Source organism: Protopterus annectens, chromosome 2.part0 (assembly GCF_019279795.1).
Source record: "Protopterus annectens isolate FY-2018-M chromosome 2.part0, PAN1.0, whole genome shotgun sequence".
Taxonomy (NCBI): domain Eukaryota; kingdom Metazoa; phylum Chordata; order Ceratodontiformes; family Protopteridae; genus Protopterus; species Protopterus annectens.
In genome coordinates this window covers 408,745,357-408,772,961 of record NC_056728.1, presented here as the reverse complement: position 1 = coordinate 408,772,961, position 27,605 = coordinate 408,745,357, and the positions used below count along the sequence as shown (strand labels likewise).

The 27,605-nt window shown below is 37.6% G+C and overlaps 1 protein-coding gene across 1 annotated transcript in view; it reads right to left on the bottom strand.

The window, feature by feature from the left end:
- Positions 1–27,605, bottom strand: part of RORB (RAR related orphan receptor B) — a 993,527-nt gene that overhangs the window by 27,837 nt on the left and 938,085 nt on the right. The window contains exon 7 of the mRNA XM_044060844.1: positions 18,120–18,227. Coding sequence (XP_043916779.1) covers positions 18,120–18,227 — 108 coding nt within the window. The remainder of the gene's footprint in view (positions 1–18,119; positions 18,228–27,605) is intronic.

The window sequence follows — 27,605 nt, the reverse complement described above, 5'->3', positions numbered from 1 at the left end:
CCAAGGAGTAGACTTCCATATCCAATATATGAATACCAAAACACATTTACTCTAAATTTGATGTGCTAAATTGTCATAACAAATTTCAGTTTGCAGGTCTATTGTTCATTTTTCAGATATGGCCTTTGTGTTATTCTATTCCCCTCTTTTACTCCCCCACTTTCCTTATACATTTAAACATTTATTAAAGTGCATATGAAGTAATCATAGAAATCCTTGTCAAAGTTTCTGAAAGAAATTGATAAGATCTCTAACATAATAAGTTCATTTTTACAAGTTTTTTAAGTTTATTTTTACAAGCTGAACAATGTCTTGCACTCTGTAACTGTTTTTCAAATATTGGTAGCATCGTATAAATTAGGAATGTATTTATGAGTGAGAATGCATGCAAAAAAGACTTGTTCTGATGCATTTGCAAGGATACATTAAATCATAATGATAATAATAATAATGTGTCATATTTTAAACAGTTATATGCTATGGTACAAACCATTTCAAATGCTTTGGGTTAATTTGAGCTGTGCTGTGTTATCTACAAAACCACAAGTCTGTTTACAAATGTCATTTGACCAGCAATATTGTACAGCACAACATGGTTTAAGGGAGTTTAACACAGACTTGCTCCATGCAAGAAGCATATGGAATAATGGAATGCTTATGTGATTTTGGCAAGTCACACTTTAGATGCTTTTGTAATGTGAAGAAGAGGAGGTTTCATGGTGGCTGGTACCCAATGTACTCCGAATCCCTCTAGTGGTTGCCCCAACAGGACAGCATTCTTTCAAAAACAGTGAGGGTGTTCTCAAGAAACTGCTTTCTGTTCTCCAAATGGCTTCTTTCCATGTGTGCTTACAGACGGATAAAAATCCATGTTTCTACAGAGAATACCTTATCATGTATATTTCAGCATCTCGCTATCAGTTTTTCATATTTTCTTATATATCTTTGTCACAGTTATGTCGCCTGATATAACTCATAAAGTCTGTGTATGTATGTGTTTATTTATGTATATATGTACATATGCATGCAATGCTAGAAGAACAGCATGTACTCTTAGAGCCAATAACTACGATACCCTCATCACAGGTGAAAATTTCTTCTTTAAAATGGGGTGAACTTGTTAGAGCTACTTTCATGTAGGTATCTGGTCGCAGTCAAATTTACAGAGCTTACAGGCCAAGTTCCCGGACTACCTTTTCACTGGATACAGGTGTAAGTGCTTTAGGGAGGGATGGTGGCTAGAAAAGTAGCATCAGTAATTGAGAAGATCCTTATAGGTGCTGGTTGAGGGAAAAGCCTCAATAAATTTCAGAATTTCCTTTTAACTCAGTTTGTGATTATTTACAAAGAGCACAACAATCTTATTTCTTATAATTTAGTTGAATGTTTACCTAGTATCTTGCATTCATCAACATGTAATTAATATTATACAATGATGGGTCATTCTTATTTAAAAATGAGCATGCTGATTGGACAGCCCAACCAGTGTGCCCATTGTAAATTAAGCATATACCAACAGAAAAAAGTCCATCCACTAAAGTACCATTCAGTGGACAGACCTTTCTATTGGAATATGTTAAGGGGGGACAGTGCAAAGCAGAAGAAAACTCAAGTACATTCTCAAAAATAAAGACAGAGAAACATACCTGATTTTCCTTTTTTTCCAACTGTCCAATTCTTGACACAATGCCCAGATTTTTCTCTCATAGACTTACTATCTTTACATAAAACAGCAATGGAGATTTTCTTTTCTCTGTTGCTACTCTTAAAAAAAAAAAAAACAGCAATGGAGATTTGGAGATTCTCCTTTCTCCATTGATTGTCTTCAATAGCTCAGATGTACTGAGGAAGCATGGGAATGTAAATCCCACGCACATGTGCAGTACATCAGAAGAATGAGGTAACAATGAAGAAGAACCCCACAGCGCTGGTATACAAAGACATTAATTCGGAAAGGTAAGCATTTTATGTCTTAAATAATGTCACTGTATAATAGCAATAACCCACTCATGGGCGTGATCAAACCCTGCCAACCGTGGATAAATCTTGATATACCCACACCCTGTTATGGGTTATTGCTTAAATAATTTACCTTTTTAAGCACTATGTACAGAATTGTATTGCACTGCACTGACAGTGTTTCAAATGTCTTTTCCTATTTACGTAATAACCCTGGTTGTACCTTTTATGTAAATTGTAATCTGTGTTAAATTTACGACTTAATTTGTGTCTATGTTGCTCATTTTGAGCCCAAGTCATGGCTGACAAGGGGCATTTAGGCCTGGCTGCTTGTCTGGTTAATAAGTAAGTAAATAAATGAATAAATGCTTGCTAACTGGTAGGTATACTCATCCCAGCAGGCCTTCTTCAGACATAGTCAAACCATACATCAAGATGTTACAGCTAGTAAAAAACAGTCTGTGATAAATAAATAAACAATTAGCAATGTATAAGGAACAGATGCTCAGCAGTGCAAACACAGAATTAGAAGAATGCAAAAATACCAGTTGCAAATATAAAGCTGCACAGGTGGAAATATCACTGTCAGACTAAGGTGGTAATCTGCTCAGGACAGAGCAAGGTATGAAGGGAAGCAAAGGCTAGAAGCAGCATGGAAAATTAGAATTAGAGATGCAGCACAGAGCACTGCAAGAGAAAAAAACATAAGGAAATTATGAGCAAAAACAAGACAGTTTAAAAGAAGTGCAGATTATGGTGTGTGAGAAGAAAGGTAGCTAAAAGAAACAAAGTGTGATACAGAAGAATAAGGAGTCAGAACCAGAAAATAAGTACCATAAAGTGTGAAGTGTCAATGAAGGGGTGATAAGAATGGCAGAAACAGAACAAGCAGTGGCCATTCAAAGTAAACAAATCAGAGCCGTAAGATGGCAGAGGTATGAAAGACTCATGGAGAGGGTAGAAAAATAGTACAATTTCCACTCCCTCTTTCTAATTCATTTATATCTGATAACTACATCTCTTACAAGGTTTACAGAAAGACACCACCACATAATTGCCAGAACTGCCTTTCTTTAATTCTATAGTTATTTACAACTTCATAAAAAAATAATTTATGGTTACCCTTTTTGCCATCTTCTTGTTTCTAAGTGTACTTGTAATATACATTAAAATTATTGCATTATGATCTTTCTTACTTCATTCATAAAAAACTTCTTCAGAAATTAAAACCTTGTTCAAATGCCCCAGTTGATCTGCCCTCCAACTTCCTCAAGCTAGCTGCTGATGGCATAGCTCTTCCTATCTCCATCCTAATAAACCTGCCTCCTTTCAGCTGATTTACTATGCGTTTCTTTAAAAAAGCATAGTGAATCAGCCGATTTACAAACTCCGATCGTCTGTTTCCTTTTTGAAAGGTGTTTTCCAGACTACCGGAGAATCAGTTTGATTTCCAGACAGTCCGGAAAAAAAATGGAGGGGTGGCAACCCTAACTAAAATGTGTACGTTTTATACTGAATTACACTGTAGACAAATTAACATTTTTGTCAGGTATGTTAAACATGGTGCATGTCATTCAACAAGAGTAGGCGGGCCAAGGAGTAGACTTCCATATCCAATATATGAATACTAAAACACATTTACTCTAAATTTGATGTGCTAAATTGTCATAAATAATTTCAGTTTGCAGGTCTATTGTTAATTTTTCAGTTATGGCCTTTGTGTTATTCTATTCCCCTCTTTTACTCCCCCACTTTCCTTATACATTTAAACATTTATTAAAGTGCATATGAAGTAATCATAGAAATCCTTGTCAAAGTTTCTGAAAGAAATTGGTAAGATCTCTAACATAATAAGTTCATTTTTACAAGTTTTTTAAGTTTATTTTTACAAGCTGAACAATGTCTTGCACTCTGTAACTGTTTTTCAAATATTGGTAGCATTGTATAAATTAGGAATGTATTTATGAGTGAGAATGCATGCCAAAAAGACTTGTTCTGATGCATTTGCAAGGATACATTAAATAATAATGATAATAATAATAATGTGTCATATTTTAAACAGTTATATGCTATGGCACAAGCCATTGCAAATGCTTTGGGTTAATTTGAGCTGTGCTGTGTTATCTACAAAACCACAAGTCTGGTTACAAATGTCACTTGACCAGCAATATTGTACAGCACAACATGCTTTAAGGGAGTTTAACACAGACTTGCTCCATGCAAGAAGCATATGAAATAATGGAATGCTTATGTGATTTTGGCAAGTCACACTTTAGATGCTTTTTTAATGTGAAGAAGAGGAGGTTTCATGGTGGCTGGTACCCAATGTACTCCGAATCCCTCTAGTGGTTGCCCCAACAGGACAGCATTCTTTCAAAAACAGTGAGGGTGTTCTCAAGAAACTGCTTTCTGTTCTCCAAATGGCTTCTTTCCATGTGTGCTTACAGAGGGATAACAATAAATGTTTCTACAGAGAATACCTCATCATGTATATTTCAGCATCTCACTATCAGTTTTATATATTTTCTTATACATCTTTGTCACAGTTATGTCACCTGATATAACTCATAAAGTCTGTGTATGTATGTGTTTATTTATGTATATATGTACATATGCATGCAATGCTAGAAGAACAGCATGTACTCTTAGAGCCAATAACTACGATGCCCTCATCACAGGTGAAAATTTCTTATTTAAAATGGGGTGAACTTGTTAGAGCTACCTTCATGTAGGTATCTGGTCGCAGTCAAATTTACAGAGCTTACAGGCTAAGTTCCCGGACTACCTTTTCACTGGATACAGGTGTAAGTGCTTTAAGGAGGGATGGTGGCTAGAAAAGTAGCATAAGTAATTGAGAAGATCCTTATAGGTGTTGGTTGAGGGAAAAACCTCAATAAATTTCAGAATTTCCTTTTAACTCAGTTTGTGATTATTTACAAAGGCAACAACAATCTTATTTCTTATAATTTAGTTGAATGTTTACCTATTATCTTGCATTCATCAACATGTAATTAATATTATACAATGATGGGTCATTCTTATTTAAAAATGAGCATGCTGATTGGACAGCCCAACCAGTTTGCCCATTGTAAATTAAGCATATACCAACAGAAAAAAGTCCGTCCACTGAAGTACCATTCAGTGGACAGACCTTTCTATTGGAATATGTTTAGGGGGGACAGTGCAAAGCAGAAGAAAACTCAAGTACATTCTCAAAAATAAAGACAGAGAAACATACCTGATTTTCCTTTTTTTCCAACTGTCCAAATCTTGACACAATGCCCAGATTTTTCTCTCATAGACTTACTATCTTTACATAAAACAGCAATGGAGATTTTCTTTTCTCTGTTGCTACTCTTAAAAAAAAAAAAACAGCAATGGAGATTTGGAGATTCTCCTTTCTCCATTGATTGTCTTCAACAGCTCAGATGTACTGAGGAAGCATGGGAATGTAAATCCCACGCACATGTGCAGTACATCAGAAGAATGAGGTAACAATGAAGAAGAACCCTACAGTGCTGGTATACAAAGACATTAATTAAGAAAGGTAAGCATTTTATGTCTTAAATAATGTCACTGTATAATAGCAATAACCCACTCATGGGCATGATCAAACCCTGCCAACCGTGGATAAATCTTGATATACCCACACCCTGTTATGGGTTATTGCTTAAATAATTTACCTTTTTAAGCACTATGTACAGAATTGTATTGCACTGCACTGACAGTGTTTCAAATGTCTTTTCCTATTTACGTAATAACCCTGGTTGTACCTTTTATGTAAATTGTAATCTGTGTTAAATTTACGACTTAATTTGTGTCTACGTTGCTCATTTTGAGCCCAAGTCATGGCTGGCAAGAGGCATTTAGGCCTGGCTGCTTGTCTGGTTAATAAGTAAGTAAATAAATGAAAAAATGCTTGCTAACTGGTAGGTATACTCATCCCAGCAGGCCTTCCTCAGACATAGCAAACCATACATCAAGATGTTACAGCTATTAAAAACAGTCTGTGATAAATAAATAAACAATTAGCAATGTATAAGGAACAGATGCTCAGCAGTGCAAACACAGAATTAGAAGAATGCAAAAATACCAGTTGCAAATATAAAGCTGCACAAGTGGAAATATCACTGTCAGAGTAAGGTGGTAATCTGCTCAGGACAGAGCAAGGTATGAAGGGAAGCAAAGGATAGAAGCAGCATGGAAAATTAGAATTAGAGATGCAGCACAGAGCACTGCAAGAGAAAAAAACATAAGGAAATTATGAGCAAAAACAAGACAGTTTAAAAGAAGTGCAGATTATGGTGTGTGAGAAGAAAGGTAGCTAAAAGAAACAAAGTGTGATACAGGAGAATAAGGAGTCAGAACCAGAAAATAAGTACCATAAAGTGTGAAGTGTCAATGAAGGGGTGATAAAAATGGCAGAAAAAGAACAAGCAGTGGCCATTCAAAGTAAACAAATCAGAGCCGTAAGATGGCAGAGGTATGAAAGACTCATGGAGAGGGTGGAAAAATAGTACAATTTCCACTCCCTCTTTCTAATTCATTTATATCTGATAATTACATCTCTTACAAGGTTTACAGAAAGACACCACCACATAATTGCCAGAACTGCCTTTCTTTAATTCTATAGTTATTTACAACTTCATAAAAAAATAATTTATGATTACCCTTTTTGCCATCTTCTTGTTTCTAAGTGTACTTGTAATATACATTAAAATTATTTCTGAGGTTGCATTATGATCTTTCTTACTTCATTCATAAAAAACTTCTTCAGAAATTAAAACCTTGTTCAAATGCCCCAGTTGATCTACCCTCCAACTTCCTCAAGCTAGCTGCTGATGGCATAGCTCTTCCTATCTCCATCCTAATAAACCAATTTATTCAAGAATCTTATGTACCCCTTCTCTGGAAAAAGCATTCATTATTCTCCTTCACAAGGGAGGCAACAATACTGAAATCTCTAACTTCCATCCAATAGCCAACCTATCTCCCATTTCTAAAATTCTTGAAAAATGTATCCACCTACAACTCCTACGCTATCTAGACAACCAACTGCTGACTCCAACACAACACGGCTTCAAATCCGGACACAGCACAACTACAGCCGTCCTTTCCTTTCTTGAAACAATCAACCATGAACTTGACTCCAGCAACATTGTATCAACCCTTCTCTTAGATCTATTCAAAGCCTTCGATACAGTCTCACACAACCTTCTCCTGTCTAAGCTATCCTATCTGAATCTTTCCCCATCCTCCATCAGCTGGTTTTCCAGCTACTTTGCTCATCGACAGCAAGCCATCAAATGGAAAAATTCCATCTCTTCCTTCCTTCATACTACCACAGGAGTCCCACAAGGCTGAATACTAGGCCCATTACTGTTCAACATCTTCATCAACGACTTCCATCACTGTATCCCAAATGCTAGACTGGTCCAATACGCTGACGATTCTATGATTATCTGTTCCACCAAATCCCTCCCTACACTCATAAAACTAACTCAAGAAGCTTTCACCTGCACTGAGTCTTGGATGCTCAATAATCTCCTTGCTCTAAACCCTTCAAAATCTAAGATCATGATATTTCTCCCTTCTAAATCCTGCAAAATCGATATGAACTCTTTCTCTATAACTAGCCAAAATTCAACACCAATTGAAATAGTTCCCCACTCTAAACTTCTAGGAGTATTTATTGATGTTCAATTAAAGTTTGACATCCACTTACTAATATTAGGAAAACACATCAAAAATTGGGTGTGTTATATCGCCACAACTGTTATCTCACCCTCTAATCCAAACAGACCCTCTCTACTACCTATCTCCTCCCCTCCCTTCTGTATGGTGCTCCTCTCCTTACCAACCTTCAGTCCTCTCTAAAGACCAATCTAGCTTCCTGCTACAACAAAATTGCCAAGTTTGCTACTGGATCCAACTACTCCTCCCACCATTGCAAAGCTCTCCACTCCTTGAAATGTTTAGAACTCACAAACTATCTTTCATACATCCAACTCTCCACTACACATAAACTCATATTCAGACCATCATATTGTCCATCACTCTCCTCCGCCCTCCATATACACCAGCCTAGCAGACCACTCAGGTCCAGCAACCAGAACCTCCTAGAAGTACATAAGCCTATACACACTCCATGGACACTTCTGCTATCTTTCTCACTAGCATGACTGTGGAATTCCCTTCCTCCACATATTTGTACTACCCATAACCTCTCCTCCTTTAAGAACCTCCTTCACTCCCACCTCTCCTCATGATGGGATTGTTCCTGTTCTCATCCCACCTGACACTCTCTATTGCACCCCTACCCTGCTCTATCCTACTTGTTATCCAATTACTATTTCTACACTATTTCTATCCACCTTTCTCTTTGTAATTAAAACCAACTAGCATCCTTCCCTGCTTAAGGCCTCATTCTTAATTATTTTCCTTTCTGCCTTATGAAAATATATGTCCCACTTCTTTCTGTCTCCTACTATTGTAATTTTATATGTCCTAATAATACTCCATAACAACATTCCTTCAATAAGTGTCTCCTCTTTCACTTTGTGGTTGTCATGTTTTATTTCCATAAATGTATAAATTTTAAACTTTTTTCACTCTTTAATTTAATATCTAAGTATAATTGCCTTACTATCAATTTTTATTGGAAAATATTGTATCATGGTATTCTGTTGATTTCTATTGTATAACTGCATTTGAACATTCTGTTATTTTTATTGTAAAACTGTTTTGGAGCTTTTCTCCCCAGGCCTCCATTGAAAATGGGCACATTTTTTTTGGCCCAATGCACTTTCCCAGTAAACAAACTGCAAATAAATAAATACATAAATTTAACATATGTGGATGTAGTTCTCTAAATACCTGCACTTTGTCACACTTTATAGGCTTACAGTATATTTGAACTCTCTAATCTTTAAAATCTCCTTTCCAACTGTCTATGCATTTTTCCTACAGGGTATTTTATAATCATTTGGATGACAACTGTGTACTGAAATGCCATCTATAAAAATCTACTGAGCTGCTGTATTATTTTGAATTACACATTGATATAAAATATTGTGAATGTTTTATCACGGTTTATTGTTGTTGTAAAACACTTTCATCCTTAGAAGTTGCAACCCATTCAGGAGGACCCCCAGGGGTTTGTGTTCACACCATTCTTGTACTGACTCTGTGTTCACTTATCTCTCCTGGACTTCTCAAGACTTTGGCTGTCAATATACTGTGATGAACTAGTAGTTACAATGTGTCTGTATCCGCCTCCACTATTAAAAAACACATGCAAAATGACTCTTGACTGCATTAGACTGTTTCAACTTCATAGACAAATTCCCCACCTAAGAAATGTGCCCTAAATATCCCCTCAGGTAACCCAATAATCAAAAACAGATGTATTAAATGCCAAAACGTCTGAACTGATCCCAATGTCTCCTTTATTAATCATTTAAATAGTACTAAATTCAAGATCAATGAGTGACATTGAAATGGAGTCTCCAATGACCAGAATGTTGGATTTTTTGGTAGCTTTCCTTGTGGGCTTTGAATTACAGGCTCTCATATTTTAATGAAGTTTGTTGCAGTTAAACCTAGCCTGTTAATAATGTCTTCATGCAGATATTGCCCTTTACCTATCTCATTCTGATTCCTGTCCTGTAGCTCATAAGTCTCTCTCGTCCCTTTATTTTTCTTTGCTCTATTCTATTCCAGACCTCTCAACTATTTGTAATGCTTACAGTAAACAGAACATTGGATCTATCCACACCTGCCATTCACTGATATGTAATTGCACTGCCCTGTTGCATGCTTTCCTCCTGTGTACATCCTATTTCTCTAAGATTATTCTCCCTCGTTCTCCTTTACTGCCCACTTTCCACTACTTAATTCTACTTTCCACTTCCATTACCCTCTTACCCTATGCTTCATAGTGTCTCTCCCCTTCCTTCCACCTCTTCTACCTATACCTTTATACCTTCCTATCCACCCTATCATTTCACTCAGGTATTGCTGGTAGTTTTAACAGATTGTCTATCTCTAAACTAAAAACTCTTTCTTTCTTTTTATTAGGGCACACATCTACAAGTAACCTTACCTTCTTCACAGCGGTCCCTCAAAGTCCAAAGAACTAAGCTGAACCCTAAGGGAAAGCACTCATTCCCCCCATTGGACACCTGTAGCTGCAACCCAGGATCTTTGTCATAAATAATTATTGTATGCAAAATCAACTGCTAACATATTATTATTATTAGTTGTAGTTTATTATTATTTTCTCTATCCTGTGACTCCTAATTGACATCACCTCCCACCACTCTGTCCCCATCCTGCTGCCCAACTACCCTCTCCCCCACAGGATGAACATTTCTCCTGGTACTTGTTATTAACTAGTAGAGATACATGCTGTTTTCTTCTACAACAGCGGCTAGTCCCTCTGCTTTCAGTTATGTAAGCCATTTCTCTAACCTTTCCTCCCTCCTTTCTCTGTAATTGCTTCCTCTCTCATCCCCTCTTTAATTTATCTCTCTGTCCTGCTAACAGTTTCCACCCTCCTTAAAGGTTTAAATTTAGACAATAATCTAACTATTTAAGTTATGATGTACTATTACAAATATTTATTTTTGTATTGTGTATTTATATTACATCATGTCTTTTTTTATAACAAAAACTAACATTTCCCTTTTGTCTGTGTCTTAGCACTTTTTCTCTGTATGCTTCCCTCCCCCTTCCCCTTTTTTTCTGTATGGCCCTTTTTTTTCTGTATGGCCCTTTTATTCTGTCAATGATGCATAAGCTTGATTATTCAATTAATCAATTGTGGAAGTTTGTATAAAATGATGCATGAGTTTGGAAATGGTTATTCCTTTGAAGGCTGTGGAAGCCGAGGTACCAGAATAAACCTGTGTGGATCTAGTTCCTGCTCTCCGTTTGTTGGTTTTCGTGGATGATTGTTTTTTGTAGTCAAACTATAACCGAGGCCGAAGGCTAACCCATTCCATTCATCCTCCCTCTGCTTGGGCTCACTCTGCTCCCCTACCCCACCCCCATTGCCACACACCCCCATATCACCTAAACTTATCCTTACATTAGATCTTCCTATCAATTCCACCCAGTCAAATATTCCAGTTAATTAGCTCCAACTACTTTACTCCTCCAATCAGACAATCCAGCTAATCTGTTCCAATTTAATTTACTCCTCCCACCCCCTTGACTCACTACCTAACCTACATACTGTCACTCTTTTCTCTAGCCCTCATATCTAGCACCACCCTCTCTTAAACTCTTCCAGCTCATTAACATTCTTTCACAGTTTTTACACTAAGCATCTTCATTTTCCACCATGCCTATTACCTCCCACACCCTACTTCTCACTCTGTCTCTCTCCCTGTATCTACTATTGCTACTGACAGCATTTCATATACCTCACAAATATAGCAAACCTACTTCTATCACCTATTTACATACACCTCCTCTTACCACCTTCTCTTACTTATCCTCTAGCCTATATCCAAACAACACCATCCTGCACTACAGAATAAAATTCTTTGCATACAAATAGCACCAAATCTAATCTGCCCTTCCAGTGCCATTATATCATTAAAAGAAGCTGCACCGCATCATCCTCCCATATATATACTCAGCTCTACCCCAATGTGGAGACATGCATCCCAACCCAGGACCCACCACTTCCCCTCCTAACCAAACTAATCCCATTAAATCACTTAACTTCACCACCCTCAATCTTCAAAGTAAAAGAAATAAAATAACAGACTTCCACACCTGGATAGCACACAACCATCCAGATATTGCAGTCACTACTGAGACATGGTTAAACCCCTATATTAAAAATACCAAATTTCTACCTCCAGGCTATGCCTACCTAAGATCAGACAGACCTTGTAAAAAACATGGGGGTGTCGCACTGATATACCCAAATAACTTTAATATAGTCCCATACACCAAGCCAGTCCCTCAGTTTGCCACTGCCGATATACCCATATCCCTCCTAAAAATGAATGACAACAAACGTCTCTGTATTGTAGTCTTTCATATTCCTCCTGGCAATAACATTCCCATATTACAGGATATCCTAGCCTGGGTCTCAAATAACTTAAATAATGAAACAATCATTCTAGGTGATGTGAATATCAACTGGCTTGAGATTTCACATCATCATCCCTCCACCTCCATGAACGTGTACAACTTTACTCAACTAGTCACCAATATAACCAGACCCAATAAAACACCAACAGTACCTCTATCTTGGATTGGATTATGTTCTCTGACACTAATAAAAGCTCCTCCTCATGTACTCTACCCATCAGCATTAGTAACCACCTACCTGCCTTTATAAAACGTAAAAATACCCCAATGCCAGGCATACACCAATACAAACAAATCTTAGTCCTACTCCACTTTTGTCCAACCATCCTTAATGACACTCTACACAATGCCAGTTGGGACACACTGAAAATCCTTCCCCTCAACAAAGCAGTGGAGTTGTTTAACTCTACATTTCTTAGCATCTTAAACAAATTAGCACCCCTCCGACAAAAAAAAAATCAAACTAATCATGCCAACTGGCTTACAAGACCCACCAGGCAACTCATGATTGCCAGGGATAAATCCAGGGATAAAGCCTGGAAATGATGGCAAATAAATAATAACCCCAGTGACCTTGCTCAATGCAAGCAACTATGAAATAAGGCAAGGTGTCTAATAATCAACAACAAAAAAGAATACTAACTTAGTCTGCAAAGTCAGCACAAGCATAACTCTGGAAAGTTCTGGAGCTCAGTTAACTCCTTACTCAAAGCAGGATCCAATAGTAATCCATGCCCCACCCCAGACAAGGCACCTACCAAAACTGACGCACTCTTCAACTCATATTTCATAATGCCATCACCAATCACACTGCCAACTTTCCTCAAACCAACTTAGATCATGAAAACTGTCTAGACCTAAACTCTCATAGCTCTCCCTTGCCCTGTTTTTTCTCTCTCATGTATTCCTACAGCTACCATTAAAAAAACTACTTCTACAACTCAAACCTGACGCTAACACCCTCAGTAACCTACCCCCTGAATACCTTCAATTAGCAGCCAACTCTATTGCATATCCCATAAGTATTCTTAACAGATCAACCCAGGAGTGCTATATACCCACAATCTGGAAAAAGCATACAGTCTTCCTCTCTATAAAGGTGGGAACAATACAGATATTACCAGCCTTCGTCCTATCGCCATTCTCTCTCCCATCTCTAAGATCTTGAAAAAATGCATCCACGCACACCTTCTAAATCACATGTTAAACAACCAAATCCTCTCTCCCACCCAACATGGCTTTAGGCCTGGTCACAGTACCACTACAGCTCTTCTACCCTTCTTGGACACAGTCAACCTTGCCCAAGATGTGGGGAAAATGGTCTCTTCTCTCTTCTTAGATATCTCTAAGGCCTTCGATACTATCTCCCACCCCCTTCTTCTCACCAAACTGTCTAACTTAGGCATCGCTCCTTCTACCCTAAAATGGTTCTCTAACTATCTCACAGATCAGCAACAGTCAATTAAATGGCAGCAATCTTTCTCCCCATTCCTCAATACAACCACAGGCATGCCTCAAGGATCTATACTAGGGCCCCTGTTGTTCAGTATCTTCATCAACAACTTTCACTCTATCCGCAGTCAAGGTGTGGTCATCCAATACGCTGACAACTCAACCATCATCTGTACCACCAACTCTGCTGCACAACTGCAACAACTCACCCAATCTGCCCTCATTACCACTGAAACTTGGATGACCAAAAATCACCTAGCCCTGAACCCCCAAAAAACTAAACTCATGCTATTTATCCCTAAAACACACCCCTCTGAACAAGGACATATTCACTATCTTCTCCCAGAACAACACTATCATTGAGGTTGTCCCAAACACAAAACTACTAGGAGTCATCATAGATGAAAACCTAACCTCTGACCTCCATATTCACAGTAACATCCAAACAACTCACCAAAAACTTGGCACACTCTACAGGCACAAATACTTTCTCAACCTCCCCACTGAACTACCTTTGGCCACTTCCTTTCTGCTATCCTCCCTACTATATGATGCCACTCTTTTCACCAATATCCAGTCTTCCCTTAAATCTAAACTTGACTCATGATATAACCAAATTGCAAAACTTATGCAAAGTATTCATCCCACCATTTGGCCTCACTACTCCTACTAAACTGGCTAGAACTCCCAAACTATCTTACATATCTACAGATAATCACTGCATACAAACTCATATTCAAACCATCAAACTGCCCTGCCCTTTCTTCCCTACTCATTCAATACTACCCTAATCGACCACTTTGGTCAACATGTGAAATGCTCCTGAGTGTTGAAAAGTCCAGTCTTTCTGGGGGTCAGATGCTCTACTCCTTCACTATCTCCAAGCTATGGAATATCTTCCCACCCTTTCTCAGGACTACCAGTAATCCAGCCCTCTTTAAACAATCCCTGAAACAACACCTCTTCTCTCTATGGCCCTGGACTTGTGCCAAACCTACACTTCCCAGCACTTGGCAATACCTAACACCCTCATGAAATACTTCTGTGTATAATCTCTCTCTAAGTCCTCTATCATTTTCCATTTCTTATCTTTAGCCTATGACTTCATCTGATTTTCTTTTCAGCTCTGCTTCATGCAAGTTTATAATTTCTCCTGGGCAAAAATGCACAACGTGCTCTGAGAGTCAATCATCAAAGATATGCTCAACTATACCAAGCAGTCCCACATACCCATCTGTATCAACTCCTACTAAAATCCTTCCTCTACACAGTAACCTCATAGTGTCCCTGATTATAATCCATTTCATTTAGCTGCTTACAGCTCTTGTACTACCATACTCATCATGGGAAACTACTTCCTGTACACACCTTAAACTGATGTTTCAACATCTGCATTTACATGATTTATGTATCTGATATTTGTACTGATGTATAGGTGTACTGCAGTCATATGTGTCTCTATGTACTTGATTTGATGCTTTCATTCATTTATTGTGGAGCTGTTCTCCCCTGGGCCTCCACTGAAAATGGGCTCATTTCTGCCCAGTGCAGCATCTCAGTAAACAAAAGCAAATAAATAAAATAATAAGTAAATAATGTGGCTGTATGTGTTGATGTGGGTGTTGTTTTGAAAGAGTACATTTGGGGCTGCTGAGGGTATTAGTTATTATGCTTGGTCTAGGAGGTCTTTGGGATTTAGGAACGTTACATTTAAGTGCCTTAGCATAAGTGGGTCTATGTGTCTGCTTTGAATTGCATGTGATGGGTGCAGCATGTGTTCTACTGACAACCTTATTGGCATTAGGAGTACTTTTATGTGAGAGCTTTGCCTCCAGTGATTTTGTGTAAATACATCTCTCACATACTGTATTGTTTTGTTTAAGAATTAACTGGTTGTCAGTAAGTAGCAGGCATATTACTAAATTGCCTCAGGATGCCCATATCCACCAGTCTGGTAAAGGCGATAGTGGGAAAGTTCATATCCATGGCAACAGACTCTTTTTTATTGATTAGACAGTTGTAGTGAAATTTCAGTCATGGTTTTACAGGAAAAATGTCACTCAAGGTGTCTGTGTTACAGGGCACTGCCAAACATTTCAGGGGAAACTAATAAGCTGACCTCAAAATTTAAGGATGAAGTATATAGGCAGATATTCTGAAGTTAGAAACAAATCAAGCAATGCTTACTGAAAACAAAGAGTTAGCTTGTCAAGAATGATGAAAAGAGGGGAGTTGCGTGAATTGCTACTGCATGGCTACTACTAGTGCTGGTCTCACCACAGCTTACTCTGCTGGAATACAGTGTTCCTTTGCTTCTTCTCTTACCAGAAGCAAAACAGTAGCACCAATCCCATGATGAGAAGCAGGCCACAGCCTGTTTGGTGATCCACAGTCTTGCCCGAAATGATGCAAGGGGCTGTAGGTTTTTTGTAGCCTTTTTCTGGTAGATGCCTTGAATAACAACCAGACCAATCAGGAACATCAAACACAGGCACTGAATACCCAACCAGAAACAGTCAGGAATCAATGCACTCTGCTCCTTCTCTCACCAGGAGTAGAATATATGCACACAATCCAAGCTGTCACCTATGAAGCAGTTATTAGGCTTTCTGGTGATCAGGAGTCTCCAGAAATAATGTCCCAGTGCTCCTTCTCTCACCAAGAGAAAACAGAAGCACTAATTCCAACATGACCATTGAGAGGCAGAATGCGGGCTCTCCATTAATTGATAGTCTTGCAATAGACATTTAAAGCTAAGATGAAAAGAATTGGTTTAATATTCTAAGCAATGCAATGTGCACTAAGCAGTATGTATGTAAATTTTAACTTATTAATATGGTTTGATTGCTTTTGTATAAGTGTAAGTTTGCCTATGTCACAAGTAATAATTGAATAAAGATGTTTAAAAAAAAAGATTAAGTTTAATGACTCTATCTCAATTATGATGGTGGTATATTTCTTTTTATATCTTTATTCTACAAAACCTAGGATCAGAGCACTGGCCAATAAGAAGAGACAAAAGAGTTTCTAACCAATGAAAATGTACGATGATGCCACAGCTCCAGTGTAATGAGAGCATGAAAAAAAAAAAAAACTAATCTATATGCTTCCAAACAGCTATACTCTTGGGAAAAGATTTTAGTCTCTATTTATAAAAAAAAAACTTGTAGACGATTTAGTGATGTATACTTCATAGACTAGAAAAATAAGAAATGCACTGGTGCACCTATCAGACTACTTATCAACTGTCTAAAACCCTCTCTATACATGTGCAGTGCAGCTATAGGTTCCATTATTATTCTCAAGTGTCCAAGTAACTCTCAACCTCCTTAGAGGCAGACACTTCACAGCAATTGTTTAAAATCCACAGACATGTCAGTACCATCGCTGTCGGCAGTCTGCACTACGATTATTAATAAAACTTGTGGGAGGATTACTTAGTGCCCATACCAGTGAGAGACAGACAACTGCCCCCCCAAAAAATAGGGATAGGGCAACTATGATAAAGCAATTAGGAATCACTAGTATTTAAATGAGAGGCAGAGACAGGGAGAAGTAACAGTCTGAAAAATATGCTCAGAATAAACTACTTGATTACACAGAGGTGCTACCAAGTGGGGAAATACAACAGGACAGAGAAGAAACATGCAGAACTAGAGATGTGCTGCAGATGTAGCAGTTAGATCGTGATTACTACTCTATTCTAGGGGTAGATTCATGAAATGCAATGCTGAAAAGATAATCCAGTAGAGGGAAACTATAACATGCTTGATGTGAATAAATGTACTTATAAAACGTTATTCATATTGTTTTAGTTTTATTTATTTGTTAACTGGGTAAGTCTACTGGACACAAGTGCCCCTTTTCAGGGGTGGCCCATAAAAAAATAATTATATAAAATAAGGTACAAAAAGATTAAGTTTAATGATTCTATGTGAACTGTCATGGTGTTATATTTCTTTTCAAGTCTTCTACAAAACATAGAATCAAAGCTAAGTGAAGTTGTTAACTGGTTAAGTGATTTGCTCTGGGTCACACAGTAGACAAATGGAGGTTGAGGAAAACAAACTCTAAATTACAAGAAAAAGCTTTTTAACTTTAATATGTACAAAGGTGAAGATACATACAGGAATATGTGACAGGCAGTCAGCCAAATATCTCAAAGCTGTAAGAAAAGCAGAGGGAAATGTTTCTGAGGAAACACACAAGAGTACTGCATTCATTATTTGAAAACAATTGAAACAGATACATAGAAAACAAAAGGATGTGTTTGTTTATGAAAGAGTGGTAGCTGCAAAAAACATTTTCTTAAGTAAAGCTTTCAAAAATAGTCACAAAAATTAAAAATGCATGGGAAAGAGATAAAGAATCCCTACTGACTGGGAAATGTATGTCAGCTAGGCATACTGTGGACAGACACATTTCTACTATTTCTCTTACTTACTTAGCTATTACATTTTATAACTATGGCTTTTAAAAGTAATCTGCATCAGTGGTGCCTTGTCATCAGTATTTTTTAACAGATATCCTTGCTGAACCTGATCTGTACAACTGCTGTATTTGCAGATGGTGCATGGGATGGTGGCATTCACACATACCTAGTGTTTTAAACATTTGCATTCCTCCATATTTCCCTTGAAACAGAACAGTGTTGTTGAGTGGATTGAAGGCACGGCACATTCTCACCAACACCACCTCCAGGCAACCTGTCAGGGCATCAAAAATAAAACAGCTTGAATGGCAGTTGTATGCAAGGTCTAAAATAAAGAACATATCATACGTCCTAATCTGTTTCCGAGAACACACACTACATCTAGTATAATAATAATAATAATAACAATAATAATAATAATAAATATGAGTATAGAGCAACATTCTGCTAATACTGATTAGAGCTCTGATACAGAGTGCCGATTTGACTGGTTGCAGAGAATCAAAATTTTCTAGTGCCTATGACAACATCAGCAAAAATTGAGAAATACATTTGTTCTGCTTGGTAGCTATACAGCATAAGTTGGATTATTTAATGTTTCACTCATTATTTGAAGATTGCACTAATATTCACAGAATAAAGCATGTAGCATTGTTATCCTGATGTTAGTGTGAATAAGAATATTAAAATATTAATGCGAACAACACCTGTATTATCCAAAAAAGTTGCAATTTCTCAGGCGAATATTACCAGTAAGAAAAATTATTTATTTCCATTTTTGTGGAAGCAGACACTTCAGATACTCACTCATTAAACTATTCTGATATAATTACAGCTTTGTAGCTTGCAGCGTACCCTACAACTAAGAGTAACCAATACATAGCATAGGTGGAAGTCCAAGTCTGGGTCAATCTATTTGCATTCTGTGTGACCTTGGCAAGACAAGTCAATACATCTGTACAGTTTTGGACATCATTTGAGTATTAAATTAAAAAAAAAGAACTAAGGCAATAACCAAATCATGCGATCACAACCGTATTGTGGCAGAGGAGTTTGCTGCTCCTAAGAGTCTTACAGAAGTGTTATTTACAACTTTATGTCCCTTACAACATCACTCCTTGAAGACATTTTTGAGAAGGGGCAGGCTAGCAAGCAACAATCATCAATGCCTCCCATGTGATGGTTCTTTTAAACAATCTGGGAACCTAACTCCAAATCGGATACCAGGATGTATCCCTAGAGCCAAACCGGAGTGTGGTGTTCATTAGTGATTGCCTGGTGGTTGGGGATCCATGCAGCCTAGTCAGGCTCAGCCTGTAGAAGCTGCCTGAAGAAGTCATGAGGTCACCTGACACACAGTGAAGGATGGGGTCAAGTATGATGTCAATCAAGTGGCAGGCAGTGGTGTACTGGATTAAGATGGATTAGATGCTGGTGAAGGAAGCTGGTCTTGGGGCACAGACAGTCCTCTCACTTCTGGACAAGGAGCTGAAACATGTGCAGGAAGTTGTCTTTTATCCCTGCAGAGAGCAGTGCTTCTGGCACCAGACTTCTTTGATGGGTGTGGTCTCTCTCTCTCTCTCTCTCTCTCACTCTCTCTCCTCTTGAGTTAAGCTTCAGAAGAAGCCCATGTGGGTGAGATGATACTTATAAGCTCCTGTTTGGGTGCTGCTCCACTGAAGTTTGCATGTAAAAGAGAGAGTCATTTTGGTCACTTACCAGAATTTTGAGAGTCTACAAGTCCCAAAAAACGTGTAAAATTAAACATGATTCTACAGATGTAGCAGCAAAGTGTGAAACTAAATGTCACTCATTAAAAGTGTATTTTTTTCCAGGGGAACTCAGCACCCCCACACAATGCTGAAGTTTTCATCCCTTAGCTAGACACTTCATCCAAGTGTAAACTGCAGTCATACTTATCTTTAAAACCTCTTACTTAATGAACAAGAAAAGCTTTTCTATGGTAAAAAATCTCCCTCTCCATTGTACAGTTTAACATACTCTAGAACAAAAATTACAAAACTTTTTATTGAAACTGTCCCACTTAATAGTACGTTTGCATAAAACTTTTGTCTCTAACACAACACAGAATATTACTAGTAAGTTTTATTAAACAGTAAATGATGAGATTAGCATAAACGATCTTTTACTATCCAAATACTGCTGTTAAACATTAGGCTGTGCAATGGACTTCACTGAGTATTTTTCATATTGGAGAGCTTTTCTTACAAAATGTAATTAGATGATTTGTTGGAGTGAAGAAAAATTGGCCAATATTACTAGATATTCAGCAAAAGGGACTATGTACAAAATACTATTATTCAGCTATATGCAAATTCAGAGCTCGATCACGGCCAAATGGGACCCTAGGCAGGGTAATGGATTGGGCCCCTTCCCCACAGCAGCCCCCATGCTTCCATTTCAGTGTCCTACTACTTGGCTATTTCTCCCCAGTTACCATAAACACTCTTCAAACCTATGAGTGTGCATAATATTTTTTTTTACTTCTACAATGATTACAGATATTTGGATTTAATTTAAAACTTTGATTTCAAATTTTATAACACAAACAATGACAACCATTTGCTAAACAAAACAATACAGTCTCACAATGAACACTGGCTTAGCATGAGCAACAGTAAATTTCTCTGCTCTTGTAACTCACATTCATTGAAATGGCATTAAAACTCACATTCAAAGAAAATGCTTGTAGCCAGTGGTGGATTAAGTTTACCTTTGGACTGTTTTCAAACCACAGACCCCTTGCACGCATTTTTAGAACCATGCAAACATGTATGCATTCTTTGATGCATCTTCTTGATTGTATTAAATTATATTCTTTGTAAAATACAGCACGACTTCTTAAAGTTTGTTTTAAATTTGTAGTTTTGAACATATTTTCCAATATGTCGCCTCACAGTCAGACGCTGTCCGGTTCGATTCTCAGCTAGAGTGTCTTCTGCATGGAGACATGCATGAATGGGCGTACCTTCATTGAATGTTGGGCATCAGGGCTGCTAACTCGGCATGTAAAAATCAACTGCCAGTCATTAACGGACCGGAGTTCTGCTGTGGTGACCCCTAACCGGTAAAAGCCGAAAGACACAACAACAATTAAACAAAATGTATGAACCAATAATAACAAAACTTCCTGTTTCAGAACATTTCAACCATAAAAGGCCACTCAAACTTCTATCATTAAAATCCACCAATATCAATCAATATTCACAATATCCGCAGAAGTAAAGATCATCTGAATAATTTCACATTAAACAGATCTGTAACTAATGAAGAAACTGCTTCTGCAAACAATTTTACATTTCAGTGTTTCATCTGCAAATCCAGTGCTTGCTGCCCATGAAGAATAATCTGCCTAGGTTACATTAAAAAAAAGTTTTGGTAAGTTGATAATATTGCAATACGGAATGGCTGGCAAACTGACAATAGGTTCATAGTTACTAGGCATCTCATCCAAAGGAGGACACACAGGTTCATAGCTACTAGGTATCTCATCCAAAGGAGGACACACTCAGGAGTGCAATGCACCCCCATTCACCCTTAAAGTGCACCACAGTATCAGCAGTCCATCTACATGGTGTGGGAATTGAACCCACAGCCTTCTACCCCAAAGGAAAGTATGTGACCTGTTGGGCTACTAACACTGCAATTAAATCCTATAGCACAAACACTGACAGCCATTTGCTAAACAAATCAGCTGCACATTGAAAACAGACTTAGAATGAGCAACAGTAAACTTTTCTTCCCTTGAAACTAACGATTCCTTGAAAATGTACTGAAACTCACATTCATTTAAGATACACTAAAACTCACATTCCTTGAGAATGCAGTGAAACTCACATTCCTTGAGAATGCAGTGAAACTCACATTACTTGAAAATACACCTCAATGAAGGCAGCGGGTGTAGAAGATTAAGGCTTTTGTCTCCTACAAGCAAGGTGCAGGGTTTGAGCCTGAGCAAGTTAATTAATGAACTTGTCAGCTTTAACTAGGTTATTTTACACACACACACACACACACACACACACACACACACACACACACACACACACACACACACACACACACACACACACACACACACACACACACACACACATCTGTGTACCATGTTGCCCACAGCAAGTTCCAAGAAACCATTCCAAGTTTGCAGGCAGCAAAGCAACAGCAAGTTCCAATTTCAAGTTCTCTCCAGTAGCAAAGCAAGTTCTCTGGCAGCAGCATGAAACAAAAGCAGCAAGTTCCAACTATAAATCTTTGCGTGTCACACAAAAGACACATGCATGCATGCATAGATGTAGAGTGTGTCCTTAAGGTAGAAATGCCATTTTTTTCTAAAATGTTCAATGTATTTTTTAACTGTTTAATTAAAAATGAAAAGTCGTGGCAGTCTCCCAGTCAGCACCCCCCCCCCCAGCCATCAGGCCTGCCTAGGTCACCTAGTGCTGGATTCCACTCTGTGTGCACTCACTGATAAGCCCTCATACCACTCCATTTCTCATTGTATTTTAAACATTCAGCTGTATGCACTTCGAAATGCTGTTTTTAGAACTGCCTCTTTCTGAGGAAGAACTGTTAACCTACTGTGCATAATTTCCTTTTAAATTTTCATTTTTCTAGAAATTTCATTCAGAAATTAACACTGACAGCTGCATAAAGCAGGTTTTTGGAGATAAATGTAAATCCTGGATCTTGTCTCAAAGAGTCTCTATAAGAAACTTTCAGTGCTCAACTTACCTGCTTGATGGTGGAACGGATGTTCAGAGGGACCATCAGTCATTGCAAACTCTCAATACACTGCTTCCAGCTTGTACATGTTTGCATTTATAGGTTCATAGGTGTTTACTAGGCTAATGACCACAAAGGCCTTTTAAACCTACCCATGCATCCCAAATCTCTGACAAGTTCTGTTAAGTCTGATAAGTGTAAGCATGGGCCTGGGAGATGAACCATTTACAGGTTACCTGTTTGCATTAGAGACATAGGTGCCAAACCAGGGTTTCTCATCCATTAGTCCAAGTTGCACTTGAACTGGGTTAGGGAGGAACTCTTTCCTGGCTGTTAGAAATGTATTTTATGTATTTATTTATTTATTTATTATTTGTTTAGTGGGAAAGTCTGACTTGGAATGAAGCCAATTTTCAGCAGAGGCCCGGGGGAAATGCTCCAGACACATGTCTTTGAAACATGGGAGGAAACTGGAGCACCCAGAAGAAACCCACACGAATGCAGGGAGGACATGCAGACTCCACACAGAAGGCACTCCAGCCGAGACTCGAACCGGAGAACCTCTTGCTGTAAGATGACAATGCTACCGCTGTACCACTGTGCCATCCATTTAGATAATAATTGCATTAGTGGCAGAAGAAGCCAAATAGCTATAAATTATAATATAGAAATTTTAGGATGCAGAAAGAAGCAGCAGGAGGTAAGCAAAACACATTAATTTTTTTTTCTTTGGGTGTTATGCAAACTGAGGTGCAGGTGGCAAAACTCAAATGTTGCTCTTCACATTAATGTTACTTTGGTGTAAATCTACTGTGCTTGCAACTGACTGAACTTCTGTGGAGTTTTTCTCCCTAGACCTCCAATAAAAAGGGTTATTTAGCACAGTCAGACTTTCCTACTCAACAAATGAAAATAAATAAATATAAAAATAAATAATATATATATATATATATATATATATATATATATATATATATATATATATATATATATATATATATAGATGAGCATTACAGAATCCTTAAGACAAAATCCTGAGACCAAAATCCTGAAAGTTCAACATACTGAAAACTCAGAATCCTGAAAACACACAGGATACCAACACTCATTATATTCCAGCACCAGCACAAGTACACACAGAAACAACTAAAACACAAACTATATTACTGTTCTCCAAGTATAAGCAGGGGGGGCAAGCCATCTTGCACCCCTACACCTCCTGCTACTTAAATATATCAGACTCCAAGATCTAGTGTAGTGAAGTGCAATCTCAGAGTTGATATATTTAAGTAGCAGGGGGTGTTGGGACGCAGCCCCCATATGGGTGGTGCAGGGGAGCTTGCCTCCCTGCATATAGTTGAAGGGTAATATGTTTCTGTATGTACTTGTGTTGGAATATAGTAAGTGTTGGTATCCTGTGTGTTTTCAGGATTTAGAGTTTTCAGTATTTTGAATTTTTTGAAGTTTCAGGATTTTGGTCTCAGGATTTTGGGCTTTCAGGATTCTGTACCGCTTATATATATATATATATATATATATATATATATATATATATATATAAATATAGTGGCAATTCAGTGTTACATGGACAGGCTTAACACTGACACAGTATCATCGAATTGCAAACTGTCAGCATCTTCTGCACATGTTCTTAAGTTACTCTTCATCACATGCATTAAAACAAACAGTGTATTTGCAGGGTGGCAAGCCCCCGTGCACCCCCACACCCCATGCTAATTATATATACTAGCTCCAAGATCAGACAATCCCTGGAGAAGGGGCATATTATCCTTCCCTGAAGATTATAATTTATCACACAACTGTTAGCCATCTGCATTGTCGACCAAAGTAGGTTGACAACACTGAGGTTGATCTAAACTATGATTGACTAACCTCTCAGAACTGATATAAATATAGATATCCATCTATGTGTAAATATCTCTCTTGCTCTCTCTCTCTAAATATATATATATATATATATATATATATATATATATATATATATATATATATATATATATATGTATATATCCCAACATGTAAAAACATAGCCCTACTGTTGTTGAAAATTCTATTCAAATGTTCTTATCTCAACAGCAAAATCTGCCTTTCAAATAAGTATAAACACAATTAAATTACAATACTATAAATAGAATAATCAGTTAAATGCCAAGCAATCAAACGCAGTCACCAGCAGAATACACAGCATTTAATGAGATAGTATTATACCAATATTCATCGTCAAAGTAATCTGTACTACATTGGTGCATTGTTGGTATCATAAGTGCTTCTATATTCTATATTCGAGAACACCAGAGATATGTCATGCATGGAAATCATTTCAATGAAACACATTTTAGAGATGTTTCTAGTTTTAGATGTAGAGTCATGTTTGTATTTGATACTTCAATTAGATTGCAAAGGACTCGCAGCAACCATTATTATAAACAAATCAAAGCTGCATATGTTGTCAGGCCTAATAGTGTTTATTATCATCACGGTCTTATTAGTGTTCTTTCACTTAAAGTGCACTTATTATTACATGCACCCTGCTAACATGATATACATCCTAATTGCCTTTTGATGTCAGACACAATAATAAATTATTGTGTTGTGTTTATGCATTTACCTCTTTAAAAGCCATGTAGTCCTCTGTTGACTACAACTTGACCTGTTGATACTTTATTGATGATTCAATTTATATTGATCTAACATAAACTTTGTTTTACCTGACCAAAATATTTGCTAAGCACATAAGGAATTAAGAAAGAAAGAGATTTATATTTGTATAAAATACCAAGAAGTATAAGCATCTTATACAAATACAAAAAAAACCCATGTACTAATAGCAGTAGTCCCCCCTCTTCCGAATGAGTATTATAGAAAAATAACAAACTGTTTATTGTTTATGGGTGAGATGGATGTCTGCATATGGTGTTTGGACATCCAACAATCTTTGGTAGTCCATTATTTTTCTATAATGCTCTTGTTGTTAGGCATTACTGCTTACTTAAAAAGTGCTTGTTTTAGCTTAGTTACAGCATAGCAATTTACTATGGCTTTTAGTTTTAATAAAGTAAGTTTTATGGGCATATCTTTAATAGCTCACAGTAAGACTGCAAACACCTATTATTTTTTTTTTTACTTTTTTATTTAACTTGTAACATTTTTGTGAGATGAAAGGCACTTGAAATCAGTGAAGTGCCTTCTTCTGTTTAAGCAGGTGCCAGAAGCAGGTCTATATTAGTTCGCCAGAATGCAATTTCAGTGAACATCTAAAGATCGAACTCACTTCAGCGAAAATCATTTCAGCGATTCGCTGAGTTTACCAAGGGAAAAGAAGTAGTTGTCCTACTTCTCAACTTTGCACTTTTCTCCACTGTAATGCGATCTCAGAGTTGGTATATATAGTTAGGGGTGTGTGTGGGGGTGAAGCCTCCCCACTTGGGTAGGTTCAATTTACTTAGATATCGGTCCACTGTGCTGCAGGGCAAGTATTTATTTGCCTTTATTCCATGAATAATGCTGTCCTGCTAGTTTTGAGTGACTGACCCTTAGCAGGCATAGGATTAACTCAATTCAGGGGGAAAGTATTTGGAAGAAAGTCAGCACCTCCAAATCAAAGCTCCTGGCTTCCACATAAGAGTAGAATGCTTTCAGTACATGAAGTTGGAACAGTTACCTCATGTGGAGGAGTTAAAGTGCCTTGGAGTTTGGCTCATAACTGAGAGTGTGTGAGGGTACAATGGACAAGGAAACTGACTACTGGCTTTCTGCAGCAGTGAGAGAACTTCAGGAATGTGTTATTGGATAGAGTTCATAATGTACCTGTTTATCTATGCCCTGATCCTCACCTATGATCATAAACTTTGAGTAACGACTAAAAAGACAACATTAGCTATAAGCTGAAGAAATTAAGTTCCTTCCCATGGTACCTGAGCTCACACTCCAGGATAGAGTGTGAACTGGATTAATCTGGGAGGGCCTCAGAGTGCACTCACTGTTTCCCTGTGTTGAGAAGAGTCAGTTGAGGTAAATCTGACACCTTATGAGGATGACCCCCAGAGTACATCACACAAGAAATGCACCAGGCATAGCCCACAGGGGTGAGACCCAGGGCCAGATCCAGTTCGCATTGTGAAGTACAATCCCAGCTAGCCTAAGAATGGCTGGGAGTCCAACATTTAAGCGGAGACTGTTACTAGGAGTTGGGAAGTTTGTTGTACATTGTTCCAGTTGTTATTGTGACACTCAGCAGGTCAAGCTGTTTATCAAATGATGATGATGATGATGATGATGATGATGATGATGATGATGCAGAAGGCGGAAACACCAGTTATTTTTGTTGTCTGCATTTGTAGTCAAACTAGCAGTGTCAAAGTGCTTTGATTCAGAGGTATATTACGAATATCCTATCAAGAAACATGGCAATAAAGTTGTAATAAAGCTGTTTTTATTAAAAAAAAGAAAAGGCAGCAATGAATCACAAGGACCTCATGTAAGGCAGACAGTTGCAAACAGCAATAGAAATAGGTTATTTAATATAAAAGTGGAAATATATTTCCTTAAACATGTCTCCTTTAAACCTTTAACAAGACACATCCAAACAGCACAACTAATATATTTTTTTTACATCTGCATGTATATAATGACACGGCTGTTGGTAAACAACATTAAACGTATTGCAAAGTGCAATAGAATACTAAGCAAATGAAACATTAGTGCCTCACACAGAAGAGGAGAAGACATTATGATTTACGAGATAAAAACCTTTAACATTAAATTAGACACCTATCCCTATTAAAACTTAGGTCAGTTGAAACTGAAAGTGAATGCAAACCTTAACATCCACAACTTCTTATCTAGTCACTTACTCTTGAATTCCTACAAGTGATTTCAGGTAAAT